Source organism: Aythya fuligula, chromosome Z (assembly GCF_009819795.1).
Source record: "Aythya fuligula isolate bAytFul2 chromosome Z, bAytFul2.pri, whole genome shotgun sequence".
Classification (NCBI taxonomy): domain Eukaryota; kingdom Metazoa; phylum Chordata; class Aves; order Anseriformes; family Anatidae; genus Aythya; species Aythya fuligula.
Genome location: NC_045593.1, coordinates 61,990,284 through 62,015,289, shown reverse-complemented (window position 1 = coordinate 62,015,289; position 25,006 = coordinate 61,990,284). Strand labels below are relative to the sequence as shown.

Sequence of the window (25,006 nt, the reverse complement as noted above, 5' to 3'; positions counted from 1 at the left end):
GTATCTGTGCAGAAAACTATGTTGCCTTTTTTGTTAGCAACAGTCTTCCACAATATATCTTACCACATCATAACAGAGTTTTAGATTAATTTTTGATTTTTAAAGGAAAGACATAATTTTAAGGCTCTAAAACTGACTTTTTTTTTTCTCTCTCTCTCTCTCTCTTTTTTTTTTTTTTTTTATTTTTTTATTGCATGCCTTTCAAGTTTCTTTATAGCATTATAAAAACACACAGGTCACATCGAAAAGTACAAGAACATCAGTGAAGTATGCACAGTTAGATGCAAGAAAAAGGATGTACTTACAGCCATAATAGTTTATGGTACCTAGCTCTACAGTTACTGAAATTTGCATATGAAAATAAAATCCAGTATTACCAAATTTTATTACCATAAAGTATGACCATAAAGTATGGTAATACTTCATATGTGAGAGACCACAATAGGACAACAATGTAATTTTAAAATCCAAACGAAAAAAGATCTGTATGTTTACTTGATAACCAAAAACATTCTGATTTGCTGCTATTGCTACTTATTACTTGGACTGAGATGAATGTAGCAGTTGGAAAAACCCATTCCAGTAATGAAATACACTGTTTACTTACACTCCAGCTTCTGCCCATTATTACTAATGCACAACAGCTTGTGTCTGAAAATCACCCCACATCTAACACTGTTCACCACAAAATCAAATTTGTGCTTGAAAACCTAACCTCCACTGGCTTTGCCCTGCATTCATTTACAACAGGATAAATCTGGAAGGCCTGTGTTTCTGAAGAAGCCCCTGAACACCTGTGACCCGAATCAAAGAGACACCCTAGTTCTTATATAAATATATTTCCTGAAGTGGCATTGACTCCTGAAAACAAGATCCTCATTATTCACCTCTGCTAAACTTTGGATCTTCCAGACCCAGGAGTCTAGGAAAACCTCAACAGAAGATAAGGGGTTTATGTTATTTAAGCCCAAGACACCCCCTACTTTTGCTGATAGCTATTGGGACACATTACAAATGGAAGTACAAAAGTCAAAAAGCAAATTACATGGGTGAGAAAACCAGTATGACATCATATAAAACCAGTCAAACAGAGACATAAAAACAATTAGGAAAGAGTAAATAAAGAAAATGAGAGAAACAAACTCATTATGGGTTCAAAAATATCAACAGTTTCTCACATTTCAGGAGATAAGTTAGGAAATTCAAATGCACTGTCTTTTTTTTTTGTTGTTGTTTTGTTTTGTTTTTCATGGTGTCAATACCACAGAAATGAAACTGGTTATCTGAAACAAGAACTGATAAATTATTATAGAGAGTCTGTTTAGGAGTGATCACAGTCAGTTTCAGCCCATGTCATTCCCTGTCACTTCATAAGCTTCCCCTGAAGACTACAGGTATTTTCTTAGCTTTTCTTCAAACCACAAGCACAGGGGTTTCTTTTACCTAATGAAAAATGTAATTTTGTAAATAGCCACTTGGCTGAGAGCCTGCTATCCGGTCAGTTTGGTACTATGAAACTAGCAACAAAAGAGTGCACAAGACTGTAATAGGACTGTTGAGCAATTGCTTTGCAAATGCCTCTCATTAAATAGGTTCAATTGCATTTTACTTCTGAACGATCGGTGTATTTTCCTCCTTACTGTGATTACTGAGGCAAGAACAAGAAGACACAGATAGACAAGCTTGTCCCCATGTACATCTGCAGGCACGACAGGCATGCGAATGGTGACAGCTGAAGAAAGGGGCCTCCTTAGGCTTGAGCAAATCTTTCTGGAGTCAAAGCAGTGACTTCTGCAAATGTACTTCTGTGCACCAGTTCACCAAGGTTGCATGGTCTGCATGAAGAGCAGCAATTACTGCTGACAATCCCGCAGTGCCAGCTAGCATTTCTCCACTACTTATTGATGCCTAGCTGAGTGGTTTTCTAGTTGCTATTTCCCCTCCGGCAACTTCTGAGGCAGGATGTCCTTAGTCTGCAGTGCAATCTGCCAAGTGCCCTTTTTGCTGCTTTCTGTATCATCAGATCACTAGTGGCTGAGTTTATTGTGAAATGTATACTGTAGATATGAAAAGTACACTGTTTATGTCTCACAGGGACAGGTATTCAGACCTCATGTCCCTGAATGACAGTTTGCACACTACATGCAATTAAAAACAAAAGAATTCTGGCAGGTAAAAGTGTTTTGTGTCAGATAACAGGGCATATTTGCTGTGTCAGGCAGTCTCTCCTCCTGGGAGGAGATGAGCAGATGGGAATCCCTCGGTTCCAGATAAAACTCACAAAAGGGGCCAGCAGGGCCATCGGGGTAGCTCATTGGGTAGACATACCCGGGGCTTTGGGCTGGTCAGCACCTTGCACACAGCACAGTCAACAGCCTATCTTATAAATGAAGGTACAGGCAAATCTCCCCCCATCTGTCTGAGATGAATGGGAATGTGCCAAATCCTCAAGTCCTTAATCAGTTTTTGGACAGCGACTTCCCCATAAATGGCACTTTCCTTGAATAAGAATCAATTTTAGGCACAGGCTCAGGAAAAACAGAATTTGGCACTTTGCTTGTGGTGTGTTTTGAATTAAAGCAAGAGCTAACTAATCACTTTCATAGCTATTCTAAAATATTTTTCAGAAATAATATTTTAGCCACTTGCTTTCAAAATGAGGAAAGGACACCTTATTTAGATGAAAGCATAATTTAAGATGCTAATAACCTAGCAAATATGACCCTGACTTTTTGATGCACTGGACATTAACTGTAATACAGTAGATCTGCAGCATGATCATTAGTGCTTGTTCCATTTCCTCTATTAGAGATAATCGCAAATACAATACCCTCATTTCCTTATTGCTGATGGCAGCAGCACTGCCAGACTCTTTTGACTGCAAATCTTCTTTTCCCTGTGTGCTGCAAAAGGAGCTTTGTAGACAGCTCAAAGCAGGTGTCCAAAAACATTTTTGACAAAATAATTCTGAGTCAAGGTACTGATAAAGTAGGCTGGTGTGATAGAAAAGCCTGCTCTATTCCGTTTCATTTGAATATTTAAATACATTATTGACAAGAAAAAATAGTTGTAAATCTGTTTACAACAAGCAAGTGAAACAAATGAATGTAATCCAGCAAAATGTATCCACTCATTCAAAATGCCCATGCTCCCTAAACAGATTAGCCTGTGCATGAAGCCATTTGTTATTTAACCGTGCTTCAGAGAGAGAGTATTAGGACATAAATGCCTTCCTCTCCCAGGCAGTGGCAGTGCTTCAGTAGGTTTCTTACAAAACTTAACAGTTCAACTACCTGCTTATTTGTTCTTGACAGTAACATGCTAGAAGGGTCTTCACAGGATGCTCACAAAGCCTTGTTAAGATGTTGTCACCAAATGGGATCAAAGGCTGAGATTATCTCCCAGCCTCTCTGGAGCCCTGTCTGTACATGATGTGTTAAACCACCATTCTCTGGAAGGAGGCACCCTCAAACCTCACAAGAGATTTTAAATCAAGGGGAAAATGCCTATATTTTTCCCACAGAACAGTATGATATAAATCCAACCATTGGTTCTACCTGCTTTCACTAACTGCAATTATAAGAGAAAACAAACCTCTCTCCCCTCATTTCATTCCTTCTCTCTGTCTGACACCCTGCCTTGATACATAGGGTCTATTATGTGTCAGAGACAGGATCTTTTTTACAGAAGTCCTTTTTAAAACCATTGTTAGAACCTCTTTATTCTGTAGTCTGATACAATGACCATTATGTTTATGATATTTCAAGAGGCTACAAACAAGATCATAGCACACAGATGATAATATGTTTCTCACTATAAGCAGATTTGTCTATCTTTCTTGTGCTGTGATTTCACTACAATATTGTAAATAGTAAAATTATAATTATACAAGCTCTCTCCCCTCACTCACTGTGACATCCCATGCACTGTAGAACCATTTGTAGTGAGCTATCGATACATTAGGATGCCATTTAGTTATTGTCTTGTACTTTACTTCAGGACACACTTCACACAGAATTTAGAATACCTGATGATTATCCCAATTTTGTTAAATGAGGTAGTACAATGAGTATATCTCTGCACGAATTTTCATAACAAAGAAATATCACATTGAAACTTTTTAAGAGTTCTAACTCTGACACATCCGTCTTCAGGTCAGGCATTTCTTTGTAACCCACAATTTAAAATTGTTGGAAACACTGTTTGCAGTCATTACATCTACTTTCACTTTAAGGTTATATCTATGTATACATACATGTATAATTTTGTCACATCCACAAAATTAACTTATTAGAAGTAGATAAAACTGTCACTGTGGAGGCTTACACTCCAGAATATATTCCACAGGAAATCTTTTTGGTCTACAGTCAGTCACACAAGTTACAGGTGAGTTGAGTGCTAGATACACTGTTCTGAACCTAAACAAGATACAACACAAAAGAAAACAGTTTTTTGTTATTGTTGCTTGTGTTTTGTTTTGTTTTGTTTTTAACCGAGTGAGAGAGTTGACACAAGTGAGGTCACTTCTCATAAGTTGATATGTGTGGATGCAGGAGAGAGGGGACAATTTGGCATGTTGCATGAGACAGAAAAAGGCAGGCAACATTTTAAAAAAAAGTTTCTTTAAGTACACTGCAGATCATAACTGATCACAACTGAAGCGATTTGCCACAGGAAGTAAAGAAATATATGAATACAGCTGCCTTTAATGTGCAGGTGGTAGCTCTTCAGGTATTCAGCTAAATTGCTGTAAAATATTTAGCACTTAACCTACTTCCCACAATTAAAAATTCAATATTCTGTGTTTCAGCATCAATGAGTAATTATTAAGAATGGTATTTTTTTTCTCTTTAAATAAAGTGCAATTTACCAGTAAAAAAGGTCAACAAAAGGAGGGGACGTAGAAAATATTGGGTGCCCTGTAACCAAATTTGATAACTTGGTGCCATATTTGTTAAATGAACAGATTTTTTAACTAATGGGAGAAATCATGATGGATCCACTATTTCCAATTGCTATTGGCCTGTTGAGTGGCATGGGATTACTCAAGAATTTGTTTTCGTAATTCTTCAGTCAGTGTCACTTTCACAGTTGAGTAAAATGAATTACATCTAGCCAACAGCAACAAACTTTGTACATGTCCTGTCATGTCAGTAGCTTACCATTCATTAAGATTTTCTAAAAACGGAGATTTCTTAATGGTAACAAAAAAGTTACATTTAAAAAAAATGCATTTTATCTTTTTTTTTTTTTTTTTTTTTGAGAAATACTTCCAGGCTTAAATATACAGTATTTGAATTTTCTATGTCAGTTTGCTAAAGTTATGTTTAATAAACTTATTTGACCATAAAACATCTGAAATAGAACTGCCAAAAGACTGCCTATACTGTGTAGGAATTTTTAAATTTAGGGCTCCATTAAACACACTGGATCCTATGTAGTTGCATTAGCATTATAGTAAACTCACAGAGGATAATAATACAGAAAGTTATATAGAAAGCTCCTCACATATTCCCATGCAGATTCCCATACAAATCAGTAAAACGCTAATGGATTTCTCCTCGGAAGACATTTTGGAATAAGTATGACAAGACCTATGCTGGACCCATCTGCTCCTCTTTTTTCACAACTTATATCCTTCCCAAAATACGGAAAACAGCTCAAATCTGAGTGCACAGACATGTTTACACTAGCCCTGGTGAGTTCCCAGGACTTAAGGCCACTACGTTCTGCACTGCATCACTGCTGAACACAGTAAAGCAAGCATAAGTCCTAAACTTCAAATGTTATTTTAGAAAACCTTTTTCTCTAGTGTTGATCTTGAATAGACCAGGAGAGGAGCCAGCAGTATGATGGAATCACTGTTGCTTTTTGGAGAAAGAGCATGTTGCAGAGTCCTCACTACAAGCCATCCTTACATACCAGGCTGAGTACTTAGTTGGTCTTCCAGAGTACGTCTTACTCTTCACCTTCCTCAACAAGCCAAGAGAAGATACCACTTGCAAAGGGCAGCAAGGGTGTTTTGCCTTACTCTTCACAGTGGCAGGACACCAAAGGAGGATGGTTCCACCTGGAAGAGGCTCTTCTCTCTTTCATGTGGTCCAAGGAAGTTCACCCAAAGATTTTCATCTCAGAGTTTTTTTCCCAAGAAAGAGAGGATTATGCAAAATACCTGTAGTTAATACTAACAGCTGCAATGAAGAAACCCAAGGATGTATACAGTTCTGCACATATTCTACTCCTCTTTCTTCAAGGGCCAAAGTTTTAGAAGATCAAAGAAGCTAGTCTAGAGAGATAGAAAGTACTCTGAACAAGATTTGGTGACTGGATATTGGGGAGCAAAGACTCCTGCTGGGTAAAAGTACATTTGTATGAATTTTACAGTCACAGTTGCTGAATCTGAAGCACAGTAGCTGGTAAATATGAAGATGATATTACAAACAAGTGGGTGTTGTGTTTACAACAGTGTGCATATTACAGCTCTAAGCAGACCTCATCTGACAATAAAACACTCCATAATAACATCCTGTGTATCCACCACTTGCAACTCATTTGACACACAATTCGTTACATGACAGAGTGTAAAACAAAACCCAGCAACAAATACATAGCAATGCATGCAAAATATTATATTCATATAGTCATTTTTTCCAGGATATTACATCTAATATTCCTGTAAGAAAAAAAATATTATACTTAGGACTTTGAGACTGTTTCATCCTTTAAAAAGGGGCAACATGCACTCTAAGCTGTGCTTTGCTACAGGAATCAGAGTGAGGACAGCTCTTGAACACTGCCACCAGCCACTGGCACCAACTGCTCTGAACTACTTATGGCTCAGGGACATGGGTGTGAACATCTTGATGAAGGTTCTGCAAGCAAGCTGTACCTCCTAGGCAGGCTTGAGGATGAACATAACTCATACCACCTCTGTGACATGAGATGGGTGAAGAATTTGGACAAAAAATAAAAGAGACTCATAGCCTAGACTTTCTAGCTTGTATTTTTCCCTTTGTTGGTTACCATAAAAGTGATATACAAATTTTCTTTTGCATGTTGAATACCTTTTTCTTTCTAAAAAAGAGCACAAATGCAAGTGTTTTTAATTATATATTTTCCCAAATAGACAACAGCTAGTGTCTCTCACCTGAATTCAGTGTTCACCTCCTTGTTCTTCCAAAATGTTGCCAATCAAACTTCCCAAACTGAAGAATGCCAGAGTGCAAGTGTTAAATTTGAAAACCAACAATTTCTGTGCTTTTCTTCTGGATCATGCTGGTGGATTAGATGGAGAATGGCAAAAGTGGATGGTACCACTAGGGAACATGATACAACATCATAATCCTTAGCACAGAACTGCTGCCAGATAAAACAAATTTCTTTTGTCTTATAGTATTAAGATTTGGGCCTTTTAATCACAGCGGCGCACTCAAAGAGCATGCTGGATCTAGACTAAAACTTCAAGTTACAGAAATATCATTTTTGAATAAACATGATGAAAATTTTAAAAATGTTATATTTCCCCTTTATGGACATGACTAAGAATTGTTTCTTCCTCAGCAAAAAAGCCTGAATGAGATCAGAACCACTGCTGTTTGCCAACCATAACTCAAATAACACATACGCCAGGACCAGATTCAGAAAACCATTCCCTAATACCAGTAAGGTATTAGGTTCATCAGGGAATGGGAAGATATTTGCAAGTATAAATGTCTCTTCTATTATAAAGGAAATCTTTTGTAAAATCATCTAAAGAGGTGGAAAATAGATATGATAGAAGATATATATATGTTATTAGAAGATATATATATATATAGTATATATATATTATTATATAAAGAGAGGACATAGATATTCTTCAATATCTACAATCATACATAAGATTCCTCGTCATATACACAGAATTCACAAATTTTGTTACTATTCTACACAGGTCTTTATCCTGTGATGCAATATATAGCCATCCCTGACATTGTCTTTGGTGGAATTTAACTTGATGAGATTTTGCTTTCTACAAAATTGAGTCCCAGGTTTCCTCCCTACTTGTCTCAATAAACTTACTACCTACGTGTGTATTGACAATATAACATAATATCCTTGTTCAAAATTTCAAATTTTGTAACATCTATACCTTGGTTAAGTTTCCTTTGTAGCTGGTGGCTCAAACCAAAATCCATCAGTCATCTGCATCTCAAATTTGGACTAACTCAATGATTGCACAAAAAATATGAAACCTTTCCTTCCTCATTCTTCTAACGTTCACTTGCAAAAAGGTTACTTAAATGTTCACTTGACGCTAAAATCCCGAGATATTTTAATCAAGTCCCCTGGGTCTTAACACTCTTTAAAGATCTGATTTCCTAGTTTGCTCTAAGCTCTAGTTGTGAGACACACCAGTTACTCAGCGTTAGTAAAATGAAATTGCAAGCTGCATGTTAATTTTTGGTTCTTAACTACTATCATACAGGATAGGACAGGTGAAAGTTCATTGAAATAAATAGTAACCTTTGATCTAGATTTTTCCACTCAAAGCTGCAAATGTATGAGTGCCCTCAGCTGCCGCAGTCATAGATGAGAATTCAGCACATGCCCTGTGAATTTACCTGACAAGGAATGGAATAGAACTGCAGGCATACAACAAGCTTGAAGTGGCAGAAAACTGAAATAAAAAATAGAAACATACAGGGGGTACCAAAGATAGCTTCATGAAAATGTTCCTATCTAGACAGGATAATGGCCAGTCAGAAGAAAACAACCTATTATAAAATGTGATGGGAAATTAACTTAGATTCTGCTGGATGAGTTCAATATTACATATAAAAGGTATGCTTGTAACTACCCTAATTACAAAAAGAAAATTGTTAAAAATTATTTCAAATTCAAAAATAATGAAAGAAGTAATTTAACCCTCAAGCAGAAACCTATCACTTTGACACTAATAAAAAGTAGGCAAGAAGGAATATGGTTTATTTTTAGTGACAAATATAAAGTACTGAAAGTACACATTCAAAAAAAAAAAAAGTGTAATTTTGTTAAGTTTCATCAGCTAAGTACAATATATTTTACAATGAAAATGCTTAAATGTCTTCTTCTGACTTATATTTCAAAGATGCTCTGAATTCCCTAACATCAGTAGCTCATTCTGCAAGTCAGGTAGTTGAAGACCTGGCCTCAGGACATCTGTGTGCAAAAATTCACTTATGACACAAAACAGAAAAGCTGCCACCAGAATAAGCATGCAGGAAAACCATTCTGTATTCAGCTCATACTCTGAGAAGGAGAGGAAGGACAATGGTGTGCAAAGAGAAAGAAAGTCCCCATATGCATCTTCACTCAGCAATGTGATTCACACTGTTCTGAAATGTTGGATAGCAGCAACACCTCCCCAAACAGCACAGCAAAAGAGTTAAGGGGATGAACACTGGCTTGCCCTAGTTTCATAAAGGTCTTTTATCTTATGAAAGAGGCTGTCTTCTGGCTTGAAGAACAGGGGAAGTATAACTGAAAAGGTGAAGGTGTGGCAGAGTGGAAAAAAATTCTTCCCACCAATACAGTCATGGGCCTTGAAAACTGGATCAGATATGTAACCACCAGCATGCAGAGAAACTGTGGAAAAGGCAAAATGAACACTTTAGTATTTGGGCAAAATTGATAATATTGTTTTTGTTGCTTCCCCTGTTCTTGGGAAAACAGATAACTGATACCTTTATGCTGGTTTGTGACCTGGAAGATTAAGATTCATTTTCTGCGTGCTGGTCTGACTGCCTGCATAATTCTTGGTATGCCAGTTAGAGACAGGCTTTCAGGTATTCAGGTACTGCAAGAAGCAAATAAGCTTAGAAGCTTTGGGGTTTAATTTAATTTAATTTAATTTATTATTATTATTTTTTTAACAGTATAACTCTATTGGATTTAACAATTTCAAAAGGAACTAAATAAAAATGTTTAAGTGCTTTTAAAATCCCACTACCCTTGATTAAATGCTTTCAAAGTGTCTCTGAAAGACCTTTGTTAAATGAAGAGATAATACCTCCTTGTGTCAATGATACACTGTGAGGACAGATCTATTACTACAGTATTACAGTAGCCCTTAACTAGGGATGTATAAAACAAGCACACTACTTTGAGACAGTTTAGCAAAGTGATGTCTAAATGCTTCTCTTGCTAGAAGCAATTTCTTTAAATTGCGGAGGCCAAAATGCTTAACTGGTGTCAGCACGGTATTACTTGACATGGTCTGTTGAGAAGACTGTGTAATTATCTGTTTTGGAGAATGACCAACTGATATATATTCTTTTATTTGGGAAAGATTACTCTTCTGCAGCAGTATTTTCCAGACAGATCCTAACGGTAACTCCAGTTCTGCTCACAAACACCATTCTGCCATGTTTTCAGTCCAGTCTAGCACAGTATCTCAGTTGGGCTGCAAAGATCCCAGTTTGGGAACAGCCACTTCCACATCTTTCATAGCTTTGGCATGGATATTGAGTGCCAGGTGTAAAAGCAAAAATCAATACAAACTTTCTAACCAGGGATCTAGTACCACAATCTATAAAATCTAAACTTGAGCTAGTGCATGCTCATGTAAAGTCCAGCTTTTTGGCTTTTGTACATTTCTGTTCCATTAATTTTAACCAAGCTAATACAGTTCATACAAGCTGGAGATCTTCATCTTCTTCCTGCCTTTTAAAATAAAGAGCTGAAATGTCTTCTGAACCATCTTTCAGAAAAACATAACCACATTTTTGCAGAAAAAGATGGATAAATAATGGAGAACCAACCTAACTGGGGCACTCCCACTGAAAGAAAAAGTCAGAAAAAAAATAATAATCTGACCTAATTTTAAGAACACAAACAGATTATGTTGTGCACTAAACTTAAATATATAATTTAGACTACACATTAACTTCTTCTCACTACTAGGTACCTTCCACAGACGTCAGCCATCACCCCAGTCCTATCCTGGGGAGCACCTGGCACCTCTGAGACACTACATCTCCTCCAACAATCTGTACAATTCCTGCTCTACACTGCCATCCACCTCTCTTTTGCATGTTTCTTTTCAGGTTTTTTTGTTTGTTTGTTTGTTTGTTTGTTTGTTTGTTTGAAGAGTCCCACACTCTAGGAATACAGACAAAGTCAGTCACATCCCATCCGCATTATTTGCACACTGCTGAGTGATTATGTCTGCTTCAAGATCTTTGCAGTCTTTCTGCTACCTGACTGCTTCACCCCAAGCATCTGCTACAGGCAACCACAAAATGTCACAACCCAAAATACCTGCAGCTGACCCTGAATTTGGACTGTCAGGCACATCCTTACTAACATCTTATTATCACAAGTTAAAATAGCCTCCATATTTCTATTTATCTGAAATCCTCTGAATATCCCAACTGGACTGTTTCTTCATGTCCAGCATGGTCCCTGTCATCTGCCCTGGAAGCCATCAGTGCTAGTATATAGACTAGAAAGTCAAGAAATTAATTTCTTAGTTATTTCCCAGCATCTGATTGCTGGTTTGATGAACATACAGTGTGAGATCATATGGGAGATTACAAGTGACAAAGAAAAAGAGATAGTGTGCAGAAATACTGTATGCAGCCATTAGAAGCCATCATCTTCTTTGCTCAAAAATCTTACTACCTTCCTCTAGGTGGCAGAATATGAAATAGTTGTGCAAAAATTCAAATTCTTGAAAACCATACAAAATACAGAGGTAAAAGCTAGACAATCTACTAGGCCCATGCTTTATTCTGCCCTCTCTCAGTACTACTGTCATTTTGTGTATATGCAATCTGAAGAACAGTGAGAATTAATTTTTGGTTGGGCATGTTTTAAACTATGCTGTCTACCTTCCTTATAGTCCACACTTTCTTGTGACGAGTCTTGTTTATCGCTTCTGCATAACATCAGAAACTGTGATGGGTCACCTTCAGGCAATGACTGGAAATGAAGCATATCTATTTTCATGACAATCTTCTGCAGGAATCTCTCATTCAAATTCCTATAACTTTTTACACCATCTAAAATGATTAGTCAATCTATTATCCTTTTAACTTGAGGGAAAAGTAATGCACTCTCTTTAAGGTTCCAAGCAAAAAAAAAAAAAAAAAAAAAAGCCACACAAGTGCCAGTGATTACAAATTACTTTTAGGGCTAAAATGATCGGGTTTTGAGACTGGACAAAGTATGTACGTCACTAGAATAGATGACAGAGTATTAAACGTATTGCTGACTGCCATTCTATGCCACTTTTTACCCTTAAAAGTGCCACAACCTTAAAAAAAAGATCAATACAAAAATAATTACAGGAAGGAAGTTGTGTGCGTTACCTCCAGTGAATTTTTCTGTTTCTTTCATACCTAAGTATTTATTGAGCCATTACAGGTGAAAAATTAGATGTTAAGCATATAAGGCTAGATAATACTCACAGCAACTGCCTCCAGGATTTGTTTAACAGCATCAGCAGCATCTCGTTCACTGTAATAACCCTTTTCCACAATCCTACAGGAAAAGCAATGAAAGAAATTGCATTCAGGATTATGCATCAAGGTAAATAAACTATGCAGTCAAAAGCTTCTTTTGAAAAATGAGCTAGACAACAATCAAATTTGAATACTCCTGGGAGTCTGGAGTGCCCTCTAAAGCATAGAAAACAGCCCTTTTGCAATTCAGGTTACTTTGATTCCAGCTAAATGAGAAGCTGAAGTTGAGATATCAACTCAGCAAGAAGAAATAATACATACATATACAGCTGAAAGAGTTTGGAATTTTCTAAAACTCATGGAATCTGAATTGTTCTCATATAAAACTAAGCATCCTTCAAGAACTGCTTCTTCAGATTTACATTTCTCTCTGTACCTCCTTTGTTTATTTATTTTAAAAAAAGCATCATACCCTGTCAACACAGATCTGAACTGTATAGAAGAAAGGGTTGGTGTCAAAATCTACCAAATTTAAATTATCCACTCAGTATCACAGCCTGAACAATTGTCTTTCGTACCTAATCTGCAGGAAATCAGGACACTGTTGTGGAAAAAAAAAAGCAGTTTCATTAAAACTTAAACTATTTTTTTCTTCTTAATGTAAACTGCCAGTATACTATATTTATTTTGTACAAATTACATGCAATACTGTGTTTGTACACATGCTGACCACATGTAGTTTTTGAGTTCAACTACTATGTGTTCTGAACATCCTGAAAAATCTCCTCTGCCCCCTGCCTTTGCTTTTACATCAAGTCACTTACAGAAAAACAAACAAAACCCCAACTTTCTTCTTTAATAATGTTATCTCCCTGCAGTATGGGTTAATGCCATTTTCTGGGCTGCCCTGCTAAAGCCCTGCTGCGTTACTGCATGCTTCACTTTTGGAAGAACATGGGCCTGAGTGCTGACTCGGGATTTTCATCACATGTTCTGCAATAATTGGAATTGACATTACGGAATAAAGCACAACATGAATGCACGGTTCATTTCAACAGCAGGAGAACCAGATTTGCACAGGGACATGTAAGAAATTAATAAAAGAAGAACATATCACTAACACTCATTAATGGTCCATAATAATGGTTTGGCAAGAAACCCAACAGTCTTTTTACCTTCATATTTAACTACACACATTATTTTTGAACCAGAATAATTCTCCCTCAAAGAATTTGACCTAAAAGGTTAAATCTTTGACCTGAAGTTTTGATTTTTCACCATATTCAGTTTTTGAAGCCCAAGAAAACATAGATAATGTCTAGAAATTGAACCTGTGCTGCCTAGTCATGTATTTCATCAAGTGATCTGCAAGCATACAAACTAATATTAGAATACAATGCTCAAAGAACCTCAAGAATCTGGAGAGGAACAAGCCTAAAAAGTCTGAAGTCAAGAGTTATTGGAAAGACCTCCTGCCTCAGGGTCCAGGACTGGATTCTGCTTATACCAAGAACAGTATCCTCCTTTCTCCCTACTCATCCCACCCTTTTCTCTTAGACAAGAAGTTTTAAAGTATGCAATCAAATGCCACATTACATTTGAAAGCACAATTCTTCTTTGCTACCTCAGGCGCTCTGGATTATCCCTGTCTGGTAGGTTACACTGAGAGAACCAAGCCTAGTGACCCTTTTGCCTGGGTCTTTGTTACCCTGTAGTGTCTTGGCTTCCTCCTTCTTTTGAATTTAGTATTTATTAATCTATATGAAAAGTATTTAGGTTTAGCCAGCAATTTCCTGTCTTCAGCATTTGAAAGCATTTCTGAGAACACTGACTTCACTCCCATCCCACCATCCCTCTTCCCTGCTAGTGTTTTGGGTGCTAACCTGCTCCTCCCACCATACCACAACAAACATGTTAAAAACATTGCCCTTGTCTTTCAGGATTTAACGTATTAAAGACATTCACAACATAATAATTTTATTAAGCTTACAATCTTTAGTAAGGCATGGCAGACAGCAACAACATTTCAAAGTTGGTAATGAGGTAATGAAACCAGAAAGCCTGTGCTTCCCTGCTGCCACTTTTGGGATCACATTGCTCCTGCTAATGACCAGGTTCTTGAGGCTTGGCAGCGGGAGTGTCCCACTGCTGGTAGGTCCTTGCAGCTACAGCAGAGGGGCTGTGCTAGTTTGACCCCCTGCTTCCAAATTGCCATAGCTTTTAGAATATATTCCACAAAGCGCTGTAGGGAAAAAAACAAACAAACAAAAAACAAACAAACAAGCGAACAAAAAGCATGGGGTCTATGGATGTGCTGCACACCAGCTGAGCTGCTGGAAGCTCTCAGGGTTTAGTTGCAATTCCGGTCATGCATACATCCCCTGGGAAAGGGACACCCTGCTCATGCTGGAGTCAACACAATCCAATAGCTGCAAGATCACCTTGTGTATCTCAGCTTGGACATGGTCCAGGCAGGAGGCAGACAGTTTTAAGGTTGCACCAGGATTTGAAATACTCAGATTTTCCAACATAGGTGTTTACAATCAGAGAAATACATGGCAATTCAGTTACAGTTCAATATACCTTTCTCCATCTAACAAATGCCTGATTTTCTGATTTTATGGTCTATAGTCCAGTATTTGCTCTATTCTTTCTTTTTCAAACAGATAAAGATAAGAATTTAAAAAAAAAAAAAAAAAGTTAAATGGAGCCACGCAGCCTTTTTTTTTTTTTTTTCCTCCAATCATCACAATCACAGAAATATTAAAGCTCCTGTCTTCCTGTCAATTCCCAGCAAATGCTGAAAATGCAGCTACCAATTGCCTGTCTCCTGGAAACACGGGAGATCAAAGAGATGCTCAGGACGGGCACCCTGACCAGCACATGTAGATCAGAACTCCCTGCCTCACACAACTATGTATCAGTATTGATAGGATATTGTTTCCATTATTTACATTTAAACACTCAATGGAAGAAGCACACAGATGCTGAAGATGAAGACACTGTGAATTTACAATTTACAGTAAATGGATGTAATGAATCATGGGCCCATATTTCAGGGGAGCAATTCAAGACAACTGTAAAATTATTGTGCAATGCGCATGGCTCGCCAGCTGAAGTTACATGTGAGTAACATGCACTGGCAAGCCAATTACACCTCATGTCACATGCAGTTATCTTACTCATTTTTCAGAAGTCTAGAGCCCAGAGAGATTGAGAATACAAACCTTACTCTTAATTAATGATAATCCAGCAAGTAGAAAGCCTAGTCTTCTGTAACAGCAGTAAATGAAATAAGACATACTTATTCATACTACAGATGAAAATTTATTTTTAAGGGTATTCTGCTTTAAAACTGAAACCAGCTCTTAGGCAGTAAGGAATAGTACTGAAAGAAGACTCCTGTAGTTTAGGTCTGTTAATAAAGCTGGGGTATCATCTGCATATCTATTTTTTGCATCCTCCTTGTGATAAGTTTACATAAGACAAAGGGTAGGTGTGCCAGTTTGCTACCTGAGACTAGTGAAGCTTCTTTACAAGGATTTTTCAGTTTCAGCTGGCAGCTTAACACTGACTCATTGCCCTTTTTTTTCTGTAAAGGGAAGGAAACTTGCAGGAATGACTTATTTTTTTATTATGGAAATTAAACAATTATTTATACCTAGCTTACAGAATGATCTTTAAGAAATGCCTAGATGAAAAAAAAAATATAAAAAATCAAGCCTTCACTGAGAGGACAGAAAAACAAGAGTGGTAATGGTAAGGAACTAACTAAATCCTGTCTTTGATATGCAAATGAAAGAGCCTGGTAGGCCAGAAGAGTGTTTGAGAGAAAAACTGGTAGGAAGGCAGAAGGGAATGGGAAAGAATGGATACAGAAATCCCATGTTAAGAGTCAAAGAAAAATTGGGTTGGAAGAACACTAAATTTGCTGGCACAAACATTCAGCAAATTCAAGACAGAACTTCACATCAATAATGACTTTCTAGAGCAAGCAAAAATATCATACTAATGCTATAGACAATTTATATTCCCATACCTACCTGTATAGAACCACATCCATGCCTGTACATACAGATTTAATGAAATACGCCAATTCAGTTGTTTACACTTGTACCTGGCCAGACACACCTAACAGAGTATATACTGATGGACATCAAGCTGCAAGTCTCCTAAAATGCCACCTGGTTTAACCTTACCTTTCCAAGCACAAATGAATGAATTTGAAACAAAACCTACTCCTGCTATAAGGAGAAGCATTTCCCAAATGCATCTCCCCTGCTCTCCTGTATGGTAGCTAGGGATGCCAGTGCTCAGCTAAAGAACAAAACCATCCATAGTGGCACACTGCCCCACAAATCAAAAGGTAGCCCGGGGAAAGGCTGCAACTTTTCTCCTGTGATTAACACTCTTGTCTATGCAGCAGGCAGATGAAATCTGGCAGCTTCCACATGGTCATTAAAAATGCATACTGAAATGTTTAATAACTTGCAGTATCACTTGCCAGATCCCACCTGGCCTTGGTAATGTTTCTGTTCATTCTGAGTACTGTGAGGCTTCTGACAATATCCTTTAGTTTTCCAGGCAGTTTGCAGTGTAGCCTCTGGACATCTATCCTGTTGCTCTACTATGGAAGTGTGAAGCATCCTTTGCTTCTTATAATGTTTTCATTATGTACATCTTCATCAGAGTCTATATCAGCATTGGCATAAAGTCCTACAGATGTTCATCCCACAACTGCAGCCTGCAGTATAATTTGGAAGGACCATACACTGCATTTTACTCTTGTTGGGACCTTCTCCTGATGACTTGCTACTTAACATTCATATGAAGCCACTGAAATCAATAGGGTATCACTGCAAAAAAATGTGGCCACACTTGCTCTGCAGAAACTATATTACTCATGTGGAAAACAATAAAAGCAGGAATGCAGTCCTGTTAAACTAAACACATTTGATCTAAAAATCAATGAGGAAAGAGATGGGGAATCCCAACATGTCATTTCAGAATCCATTTTTAGAGATGTATTAAAATTATATTGACATACAATTGTGCAGTTGACACATGTACACGTGTCTGGTAGATGTATCTGGGGATTGATGACAAGCATTTTAGGCAACAAGTGGGAACAACCAATCCCCTACTAAAGCAAGCAAGTCAACATTTTATCACAGAAGGACCAAGTCAACTGCTGCCCCTCCATCGAGGTCCTGGCCAGGCATGAGGAGGGGCTGGGTGTCCATCCCTGTCCATTCAGTACAGTCCTGGCATCACTCCAAGCCCTGAACAGCAGCAGGTGCTATAACTTGTGCCAGGATGTGGAAGAAGCAATACAGTAGAGGAAACAAAATACACTAGAAAAGGTTACTGCACCAGCTCCCTCACCCAAAGACTAAAAATCTATTGGGAAAGTTTTGCTTTTCTTGGGAAGGGAAATCCCGTGCAAAGAGCATCTCTGCATTTTTAAACAAAAACTGTTCCTGTGATTCCTTGTGACCAAGTAAATCTTACCCACTTTAATAAACTGACCTGTTCCTCCTCCACTCTCTACATTGACTCGTTTTCCTATTCTTAGTTTTAATTCCCTTCCTACCTACACAACCCACCCTACACATCCTCTAGTGTAGCCTGAAAGCTGAGCATGGAAAGTCTGTTTCTTGCTTCCTTTACTTCAGATTGATAAATTAAGTTAATTATTATGCAAATCAGTCTAAACAGTTACTCAAAAATTTGCAATTTCTAGCCATCATTTAATATTGTTGCTATAAATAATATTTCTCCACACAGTGGAATTGGATATATTTCAGTATTAAATAGATCGAGAAACATACAATTCAGCTTGCAAAAGGCCTCCTGAATATATTTAGTTGTCCTAAAGAGTAAAATCTCACGTCTACTTTATACTACCTTACCAGCTTCCAATATAATTTCTCTTTATTTCTTCATGCTAAGTTCATATTTGATATATATATATATTTTTTTGATTATTCTTTATAAATACCACAATGTCAGAAAAATAAACACTATTCTCAGGATCACTTTCATTCTGTCTCTGGCTGAGTTTTATCTTAAACTTTCACAACACATTATGAGTGGTCTTCATCCCATTACATCACGTACAGTATAAATGAGACACTAGCCTATAAAAATACAAGATCTGTTTCAAGGGCAGTATGTTCTAAACCATTTTAAAAATATTTGCTTTTATATAATCAATGTTCATTTATCTAAAATACTTTAGTTGCCATGGAGCTTTTCTCTGTATATATTCACTTAATTCTTATGCAAAGGTAATTCTAAAATGAAATTGGAATTCTACAAAGTAAAATAAGACTGAAAATTAGTCAGAAATGGGAAAAAAATGACATCACTTTATTCAAAAGCAAAAAAAAAAAAAAAAGGTTTCCATGAAGATCACCTTCTCAATGAGTGACTCATAGATATATTGGCTTGTACATGTACCTAGGTGGTTTCAATTCCTTGTTGCTTTAATGTATTTGTTTAGTTAAAATGTAAGCCTTTCTTTGACTATTTATGTATTTTCCTTAATGCAGCACTGAAAAGTAATAAATATAAATACCACAGCTCTGATTATGTTATCTGATTTTCCATTGTTTTATGAACATTCTCATAATTCCTTACAGAATAGCTGTACATCACTAATGACTCAAACTGTCTGCCCTTAATCTGAAAAAAGATAATGGGATATACAGAATTAGCTTTGGATCTGTCTACAGGTCAATCAAAGAAGACATTTTTTGTTCAACAGCTTGTTTAGAAATGAAATGTTGCACTACAATCATTTAGGAAATCCATTTTTCCTCCATCATTGTAATGATAAGTGGTAGTTTCTGAAAAGCATGGCATGCAGGAGAATTTAAGGAAAGATTCCATATTTCTTATAATTTGTACTGATGCTTGTTTTCCCCACTTTTAATTCTTTCTACTTCCTACTGAGCATTTCTACAGAACCCACAGAACCAAAAAAAAAAAAAAAAGAAGCCCAAAAAACACCCTCTTAGCTAAAACAGGATTTAACCATTAAAAGCCTGGATAATATAAAAGTATAGCCACATCTTCAGAAGGAGCCATTGTTCAGCCATCTTCACTGAAATTAGTAAGAACAGTTCAGTCCATCATTTTTAAAAACATAGGTTCATCTTTCAGAGTTTAATTTCAGTTTAATCATCTTTTTGATGGTTCAAGACATTTTTAATAGTTTTTAATGGCTGAAAGATACTGCCCAAGCTCAGCTAAATAACCTCATTTCAGCCCTCCATGTTAAAAAAGCACCGCTGTAGCTGTCCTGTCCACATTGCACTACAGCTCCCTCTGGCATACTGTTACCTTCCCCAAAAGACTGAAGCACATGGCCATTAAATTCTGAAGATGAATACGGCATACATAATATAAAATGTACATATATCCCTTTATGTCACAGTGCATAAGAACATTTGTATAATCAGTTCAGGAGTATTTAAGGTTCACCTTCTTCAGTCCATCAGTGGTTTTGGCACCTCTTAAGAGTGCATGGATGTTGTAATATGTTCCTTACTCCAGCAGTTAAGCTTCAACATTGAACTGAGAAGTACATTAGCTGAAAAGAATTTACTTTTCAGGTTTTCATTGTACGATCAACTTGTCATTTAGGACAAGAATTTTGGTGCCCTGAATATTTAGGATAACTGTACTTCTTCCTGAAATATTTGGCTTCCCATTGTACTCTTGTCATAAAATAATTAGAAAAATCAATGAGAAATAAAATGTACGAAACAGTCATATCCTAACTGTTTTTATAGTTTAAGGAAAGATCTTTAATCAAGGCACAGGAGAAACAATGTTAGCTCTTGGGTCTGTCAGACACTTCCTGTAAACATTATAGTCTACAGTTATAGAGTCTGTAGGTATATACTTAACCTTGTCACCTGCACAGAGCTGTTAAGAACTCTGCATTTCAAACAAATTTGAAAGCTAATTTTGTAGATAATTGAGGAAATCAGCAAGGACTTGATCCTATTTCTTTTTAAATTAACAGAGGCGTATGTCTATCTTCCCTAGCATTCAGGACGTGTCTACATAATATGTCTACTTTTTTTTTTTTTTTTTTCCTCAGTCTTCACCAGCAAGAGTTTCAGCCACATAGCCCAGGCCCCAGAAGGCAAGGGCAGAGACTGGAAGAATGAAGAAGCACCCACAGTAGGAGAAGAACAAGTCTGAGACCAGCTAAGGAACCTGAAGGAGCATGGGACCTTATGAGATACACCTATGGGTCCTGAGGAAACTGGTGGATTAAGTTGCTAAACCACTGCCCACCATATTTTAGAAGTGGTGGATGTCTGGTGAAGTTCCCACTGACTGTAAGAGGGGAAACATAAAACCCTAATTTTTAAAAATGGAAAAAATGAAGGCCCACAGAACTACATGTCAGTCAGTCTCACCTCTGTGCCCAGCAAGATTGTGAGATAGATCCTCCTTGAAACTATACAAAGGCATGTGGAAAATAAGGAAGAGATTAGTGACAGCCAACATGGCTTCACTAAGGACAGATCATGCCTGACAAATCTGGTGGCCTTCCACAATAGGTTATAGCATTGGTGAATAGGGGAAGAGCAATTGACATCATCTACCTGGACTTGTGCAAAGCATCTGACACTCCCCCATGATATCCTTATATCTAGATTTGAGACACATGGATTTGATGGATGGACCACTTGGTGGGTAAGTAATTGACTGAATGGTTGCACTCAAAGAGTTGTGGTCAATGGCTCAATGTCCAGCTGGAGATCAGTGACGAGTAGTGTTCCTGAGGGGTAAGTATTGGGCTGGCACTGTTTAACATCTTTGTCAGTAACAAGGACAATGAAACTCTGTGCACCCTCAGCACACCAAGCTTTGTAGTGCAGTCAACACACTAGAGGGAAGGGATGCCATCCAGAGGGATGTGGACAGGCTGAGAGGTGCGCCTGTGACAAAATACTGAAGTTCAACATGGCCAAGTACAAGGTCCTGCACCTTTATCAGGGCAATCCTAGGCACAAATACAGGCTGGGCAGAGAACAGATTGTGAGCAGCTCTGAGAAGCAGTGGGTTGTGGGTTGATGAGAAGCTCAACATGAAACAGCAATGTGCACATGCAGCCCAGAAAGCCAACTGTATCCTGGTCTGCATCAAAAGACGTGTGGCCAGCAGGTTGAGGGAGGTGATTCTCCTCCTCTAATCTGTTCTTGAGAGACCCCACCTGGAGCTCTGAGTTCTGTTCTGGGGCCCTCAGAACAAGAAGGACATGAACCTCTTGGAGAAAGTCCAGAGGAGGACCATGATGGTCCACGTCAAAGGACTGGAGCACCTTCCCTATGAAGACAGAGAGAACTGAGTTTATTTATCCTAGAAAAGAGAAACCTCTGGATAGACTTTATAGGAAACTTTGCATGCTTAAGAGGGGCTTTTACAAAAGCTGGGGAGGAATGCTTCATCAGGAAGTGCATTGAGACAAGGGGTAATGAGTTTAAACTAAAAGATTTCAATTATATGTAAGTAAGAAGTTCTCTACTCTGAGGGTGGTGAGGCACTGGCACAGGTTGCCCAGAACAGCTGTGGATGCTCCATCCCTGGAAGTGTTCAATGTGAGGCTGGATGGGGCTTTGAACAACCTGGTCTGGTGGGAGGTGTCCCTGCCCATGGCAGGGGGTTTAAATCTGGGTGGTCTTGAAGGTCCCTTCCAACCCAAACCATTCTATGATTCCATTACAGAGATGAGATCATAGCAGAAAAAGTTTGCTAGTGATGGTGGAATTGCAAAGAGTCTCAGTATTGATGGTATTTAAGGAACTTAGAGCTTCACAGGCACTGTTTTGTTCTCCCTTAAAAACGTTTGCCCCCTTTTCTGAATGGGTTAATGGCATACAGCTTGATCCAAACTAGGACAAACCCATGGCAATAATCCCTGCAAAGCTATTCCTGTTGTTTCTTGAGCAATAACAACAAAAGGCAAGAGGAGAATTTAAATGAAAATGTTTTAAATGAAAAGGCTTCCATGGTGGAGTTAAGAACCAGGCAAGCTTTAATGTTACATCAGTTCACAATTAGAGAGTGGCAGGAAGCCAGCCAGTATTATAATTACACCATCATCATTGTTTGAGTCATTTATCCATATATATAGAGCCGTAATTATGTGTCCTCTGGTGCCTGGTATTTCATCTAAGTGCAAGCACTGACCACACCGTAAGTCGTATCTTATATACAACCATTTCAAAAATGATTTGTATTTCTTGTCTTGAAGAGAATATTGTAGTCAAATAGACACTGGCTGACTTAGAGCAATTGTGGCTAGTGATGGAGAATAAGGTGCTGACTGTAAACAAATCTAAAGGCATTATTACAATTCTGTACAGGAAAGAAATATCAAATTACATTAGAAAGCCTACAAATGAGCCATAACACACACCTCTTTATTCTGTAAATTACTGTTTTTTATCATTACTACAGCTGAAATCAAGAGACACTAAATGAGCTATTATGACATCAGTAAGCACTTTTACTAGAGCCAATTTGTGTGTTGCCTTCTGTTTTTCATAGAATAGGGCACATTTGGTGAAGCCAGTCAGACTTTTTTTTTTTTTTCCTCTTTTCTTTTTTTTCACAGTCCTGAAAAAGTGAGGAGGCTCTATCTTCCTTATGTAAAATAGAATCCAAAGGACTGCTGTGACTCATGCTCAGAAGACAAATTGCCACCACTTAATGGGACCAGGCAGCAGAAACAAATAAAAGATACTACTCTGCCACTGATTTATGAAACACCCATACTTTTGGGACCAGTAAATTCTCTTATTCTTTTACATGTACCTTAGCAATTCTAATTTCCAGATGCAGAAACAAGAAGGCTTCAGGAAATTTTGTTCACAAGAGGCAATCATTTCAGTATCTCTTAAAAAGGCAAGTTCTTTAGAAAAAGTAATTCCTATATATGCTACCATAAAAGAAGGTACTATCAGTTTAAATCTATGTTTCAGAGGAAATTATAAGAAATCTGAAATGAAAAGTGAACCAAGAGGTAGTCGGCCATAGGCAGTACTTTTAGACAATGGTTGATGTACTTAATGAAACGAAGAAAGAAACAAAAGAGCCTGTGGTCAAGATGACAAAGTATAGACAAAGAAAACATATGGATTATCATAATCATTTCAAACACAAAAAAGAAATAGGCTAACAAAAACTATTCTTATCAATCTGCACATATTTTGAGCAAAATTACGTTTAAGTAAAGCTATTCTTTTCTTTTAATTTAAAGTAGAGCCTTTTGCTGAAATTAATATTTGTAAATGTGATGTATCAGTGATTCAGCTGAAAGGCAATACATATCAATAAAATCTGAATGGAAAAGACCAACTTCAAGAAAATGTAGCTTATAAAAAACAGATACCAGACTTCATTGAACTGCAAGACCTATTACTGCCTGTCACAATAAAGAGGCTAATTGGTAGAAGCAAAAACAGATCAACAAAGGGACGAAGAATCTGATGAAACACATCCAATAGAAAAGAAAGTCAAAGTATCCAGCAATTACATTTAAGTAGAGAGCGATGAAGGGATGGAGGGTAAAAGGAAGAGACAAGAGAAAAATATAACTGAACCAAGCTTAGGTCATTATTTTATAGAAAAGAACTGTAAAGAAAAGTGATGAAAGTAATCAAAGGTTTTAACAGAATATGAGAGGATTGAGTACATATGTAAACAAACTTGCAACAGTCTAAAGCTTACTGATTATTAATCAGTGTGTTAAAAAAATAGCTTGGTGAACAATTTGGTTCTATCAAACAGTCAAATCTAATATCTTTTCTAGGAAAAAGACATCAATTTTTATGGTGTCAAGTCATTCTACATTCCCTGACCACTACTGAATTTAACTTTTTTTTTTTTCTTTTTTTTTTTTTTTCCCATGGACATCTTAAATTTATATTAAAATGTTTAATTTAATTTATTTGAGCTTGAATTCAGTTCTATCTGTCTGAGAGTATTTAGAGGCTTAATTCCATCAATTCTGCCATTATCTTTGTCCTTTGAAATGGAGAAGAGGTGAAATGGAGAAAAGCTTTTTGATTATAAATCTGCCTTTTAAAGTATCCACACAGGGTTTATCATTTTATTCTGTATGCATGATATAATGTCATACAAAAAAATAATAAAACTCAATTTAATTATTTCTTTCCATCACTCAGACTTCTCATATAAGAGATGTGTCTATGGTCTGAACTCAGTGACACACTTCATAAGAAGATGTGGTGAGAAGGGTGATATGATAGAGGGATGAAAACTGATCTTTTCCCTACACTTTCTCCTCACCCTGCAATTTCCTACCCACAAATGTAGTAGAAAAAAGGTCCTTAAGAGACTGGTCTTGCAGACAGAGAAAGCAAGGACGAATGTTAGTGCAATCAGTGTACCATGCATTTGAATAGCTGGGTTACATCTGGATTTCTGTTTTTCTCAGTGAGATCATGCCCCAGCACCAGTGAAGACTGGCATCAGTATTGCAGCAGTGCAAGAAACGTAGCCACGTGCTGTTAGACATAACAGGGCCAGGA

At 37.4% G+C, this 25,006-nt stretch overlaps 1 protein-coding gene across 1 annotated transcript in view; it reads right to left on the bottom strand.

The window, feature by feature from the left end:
• CAMK4 (calcium/calmodulin dependent protein kinase IV) overlaps positions 1–25,006 on the bottom strand; it is a 156,217-nt gene that overhangs the window by 39,927 nt on the left and 91,284 nt on the right. The window contains exon 5 of the mRNA XM_032205478.1: positions 12,432–12,504. Coding sequence (XP_032061369.1) covers positions 12,432–12,504 — 73 coding nt within the window. The remainder of the gene's footprint in view (positions 1–12,431; positions 12,505–25,006) is intronic.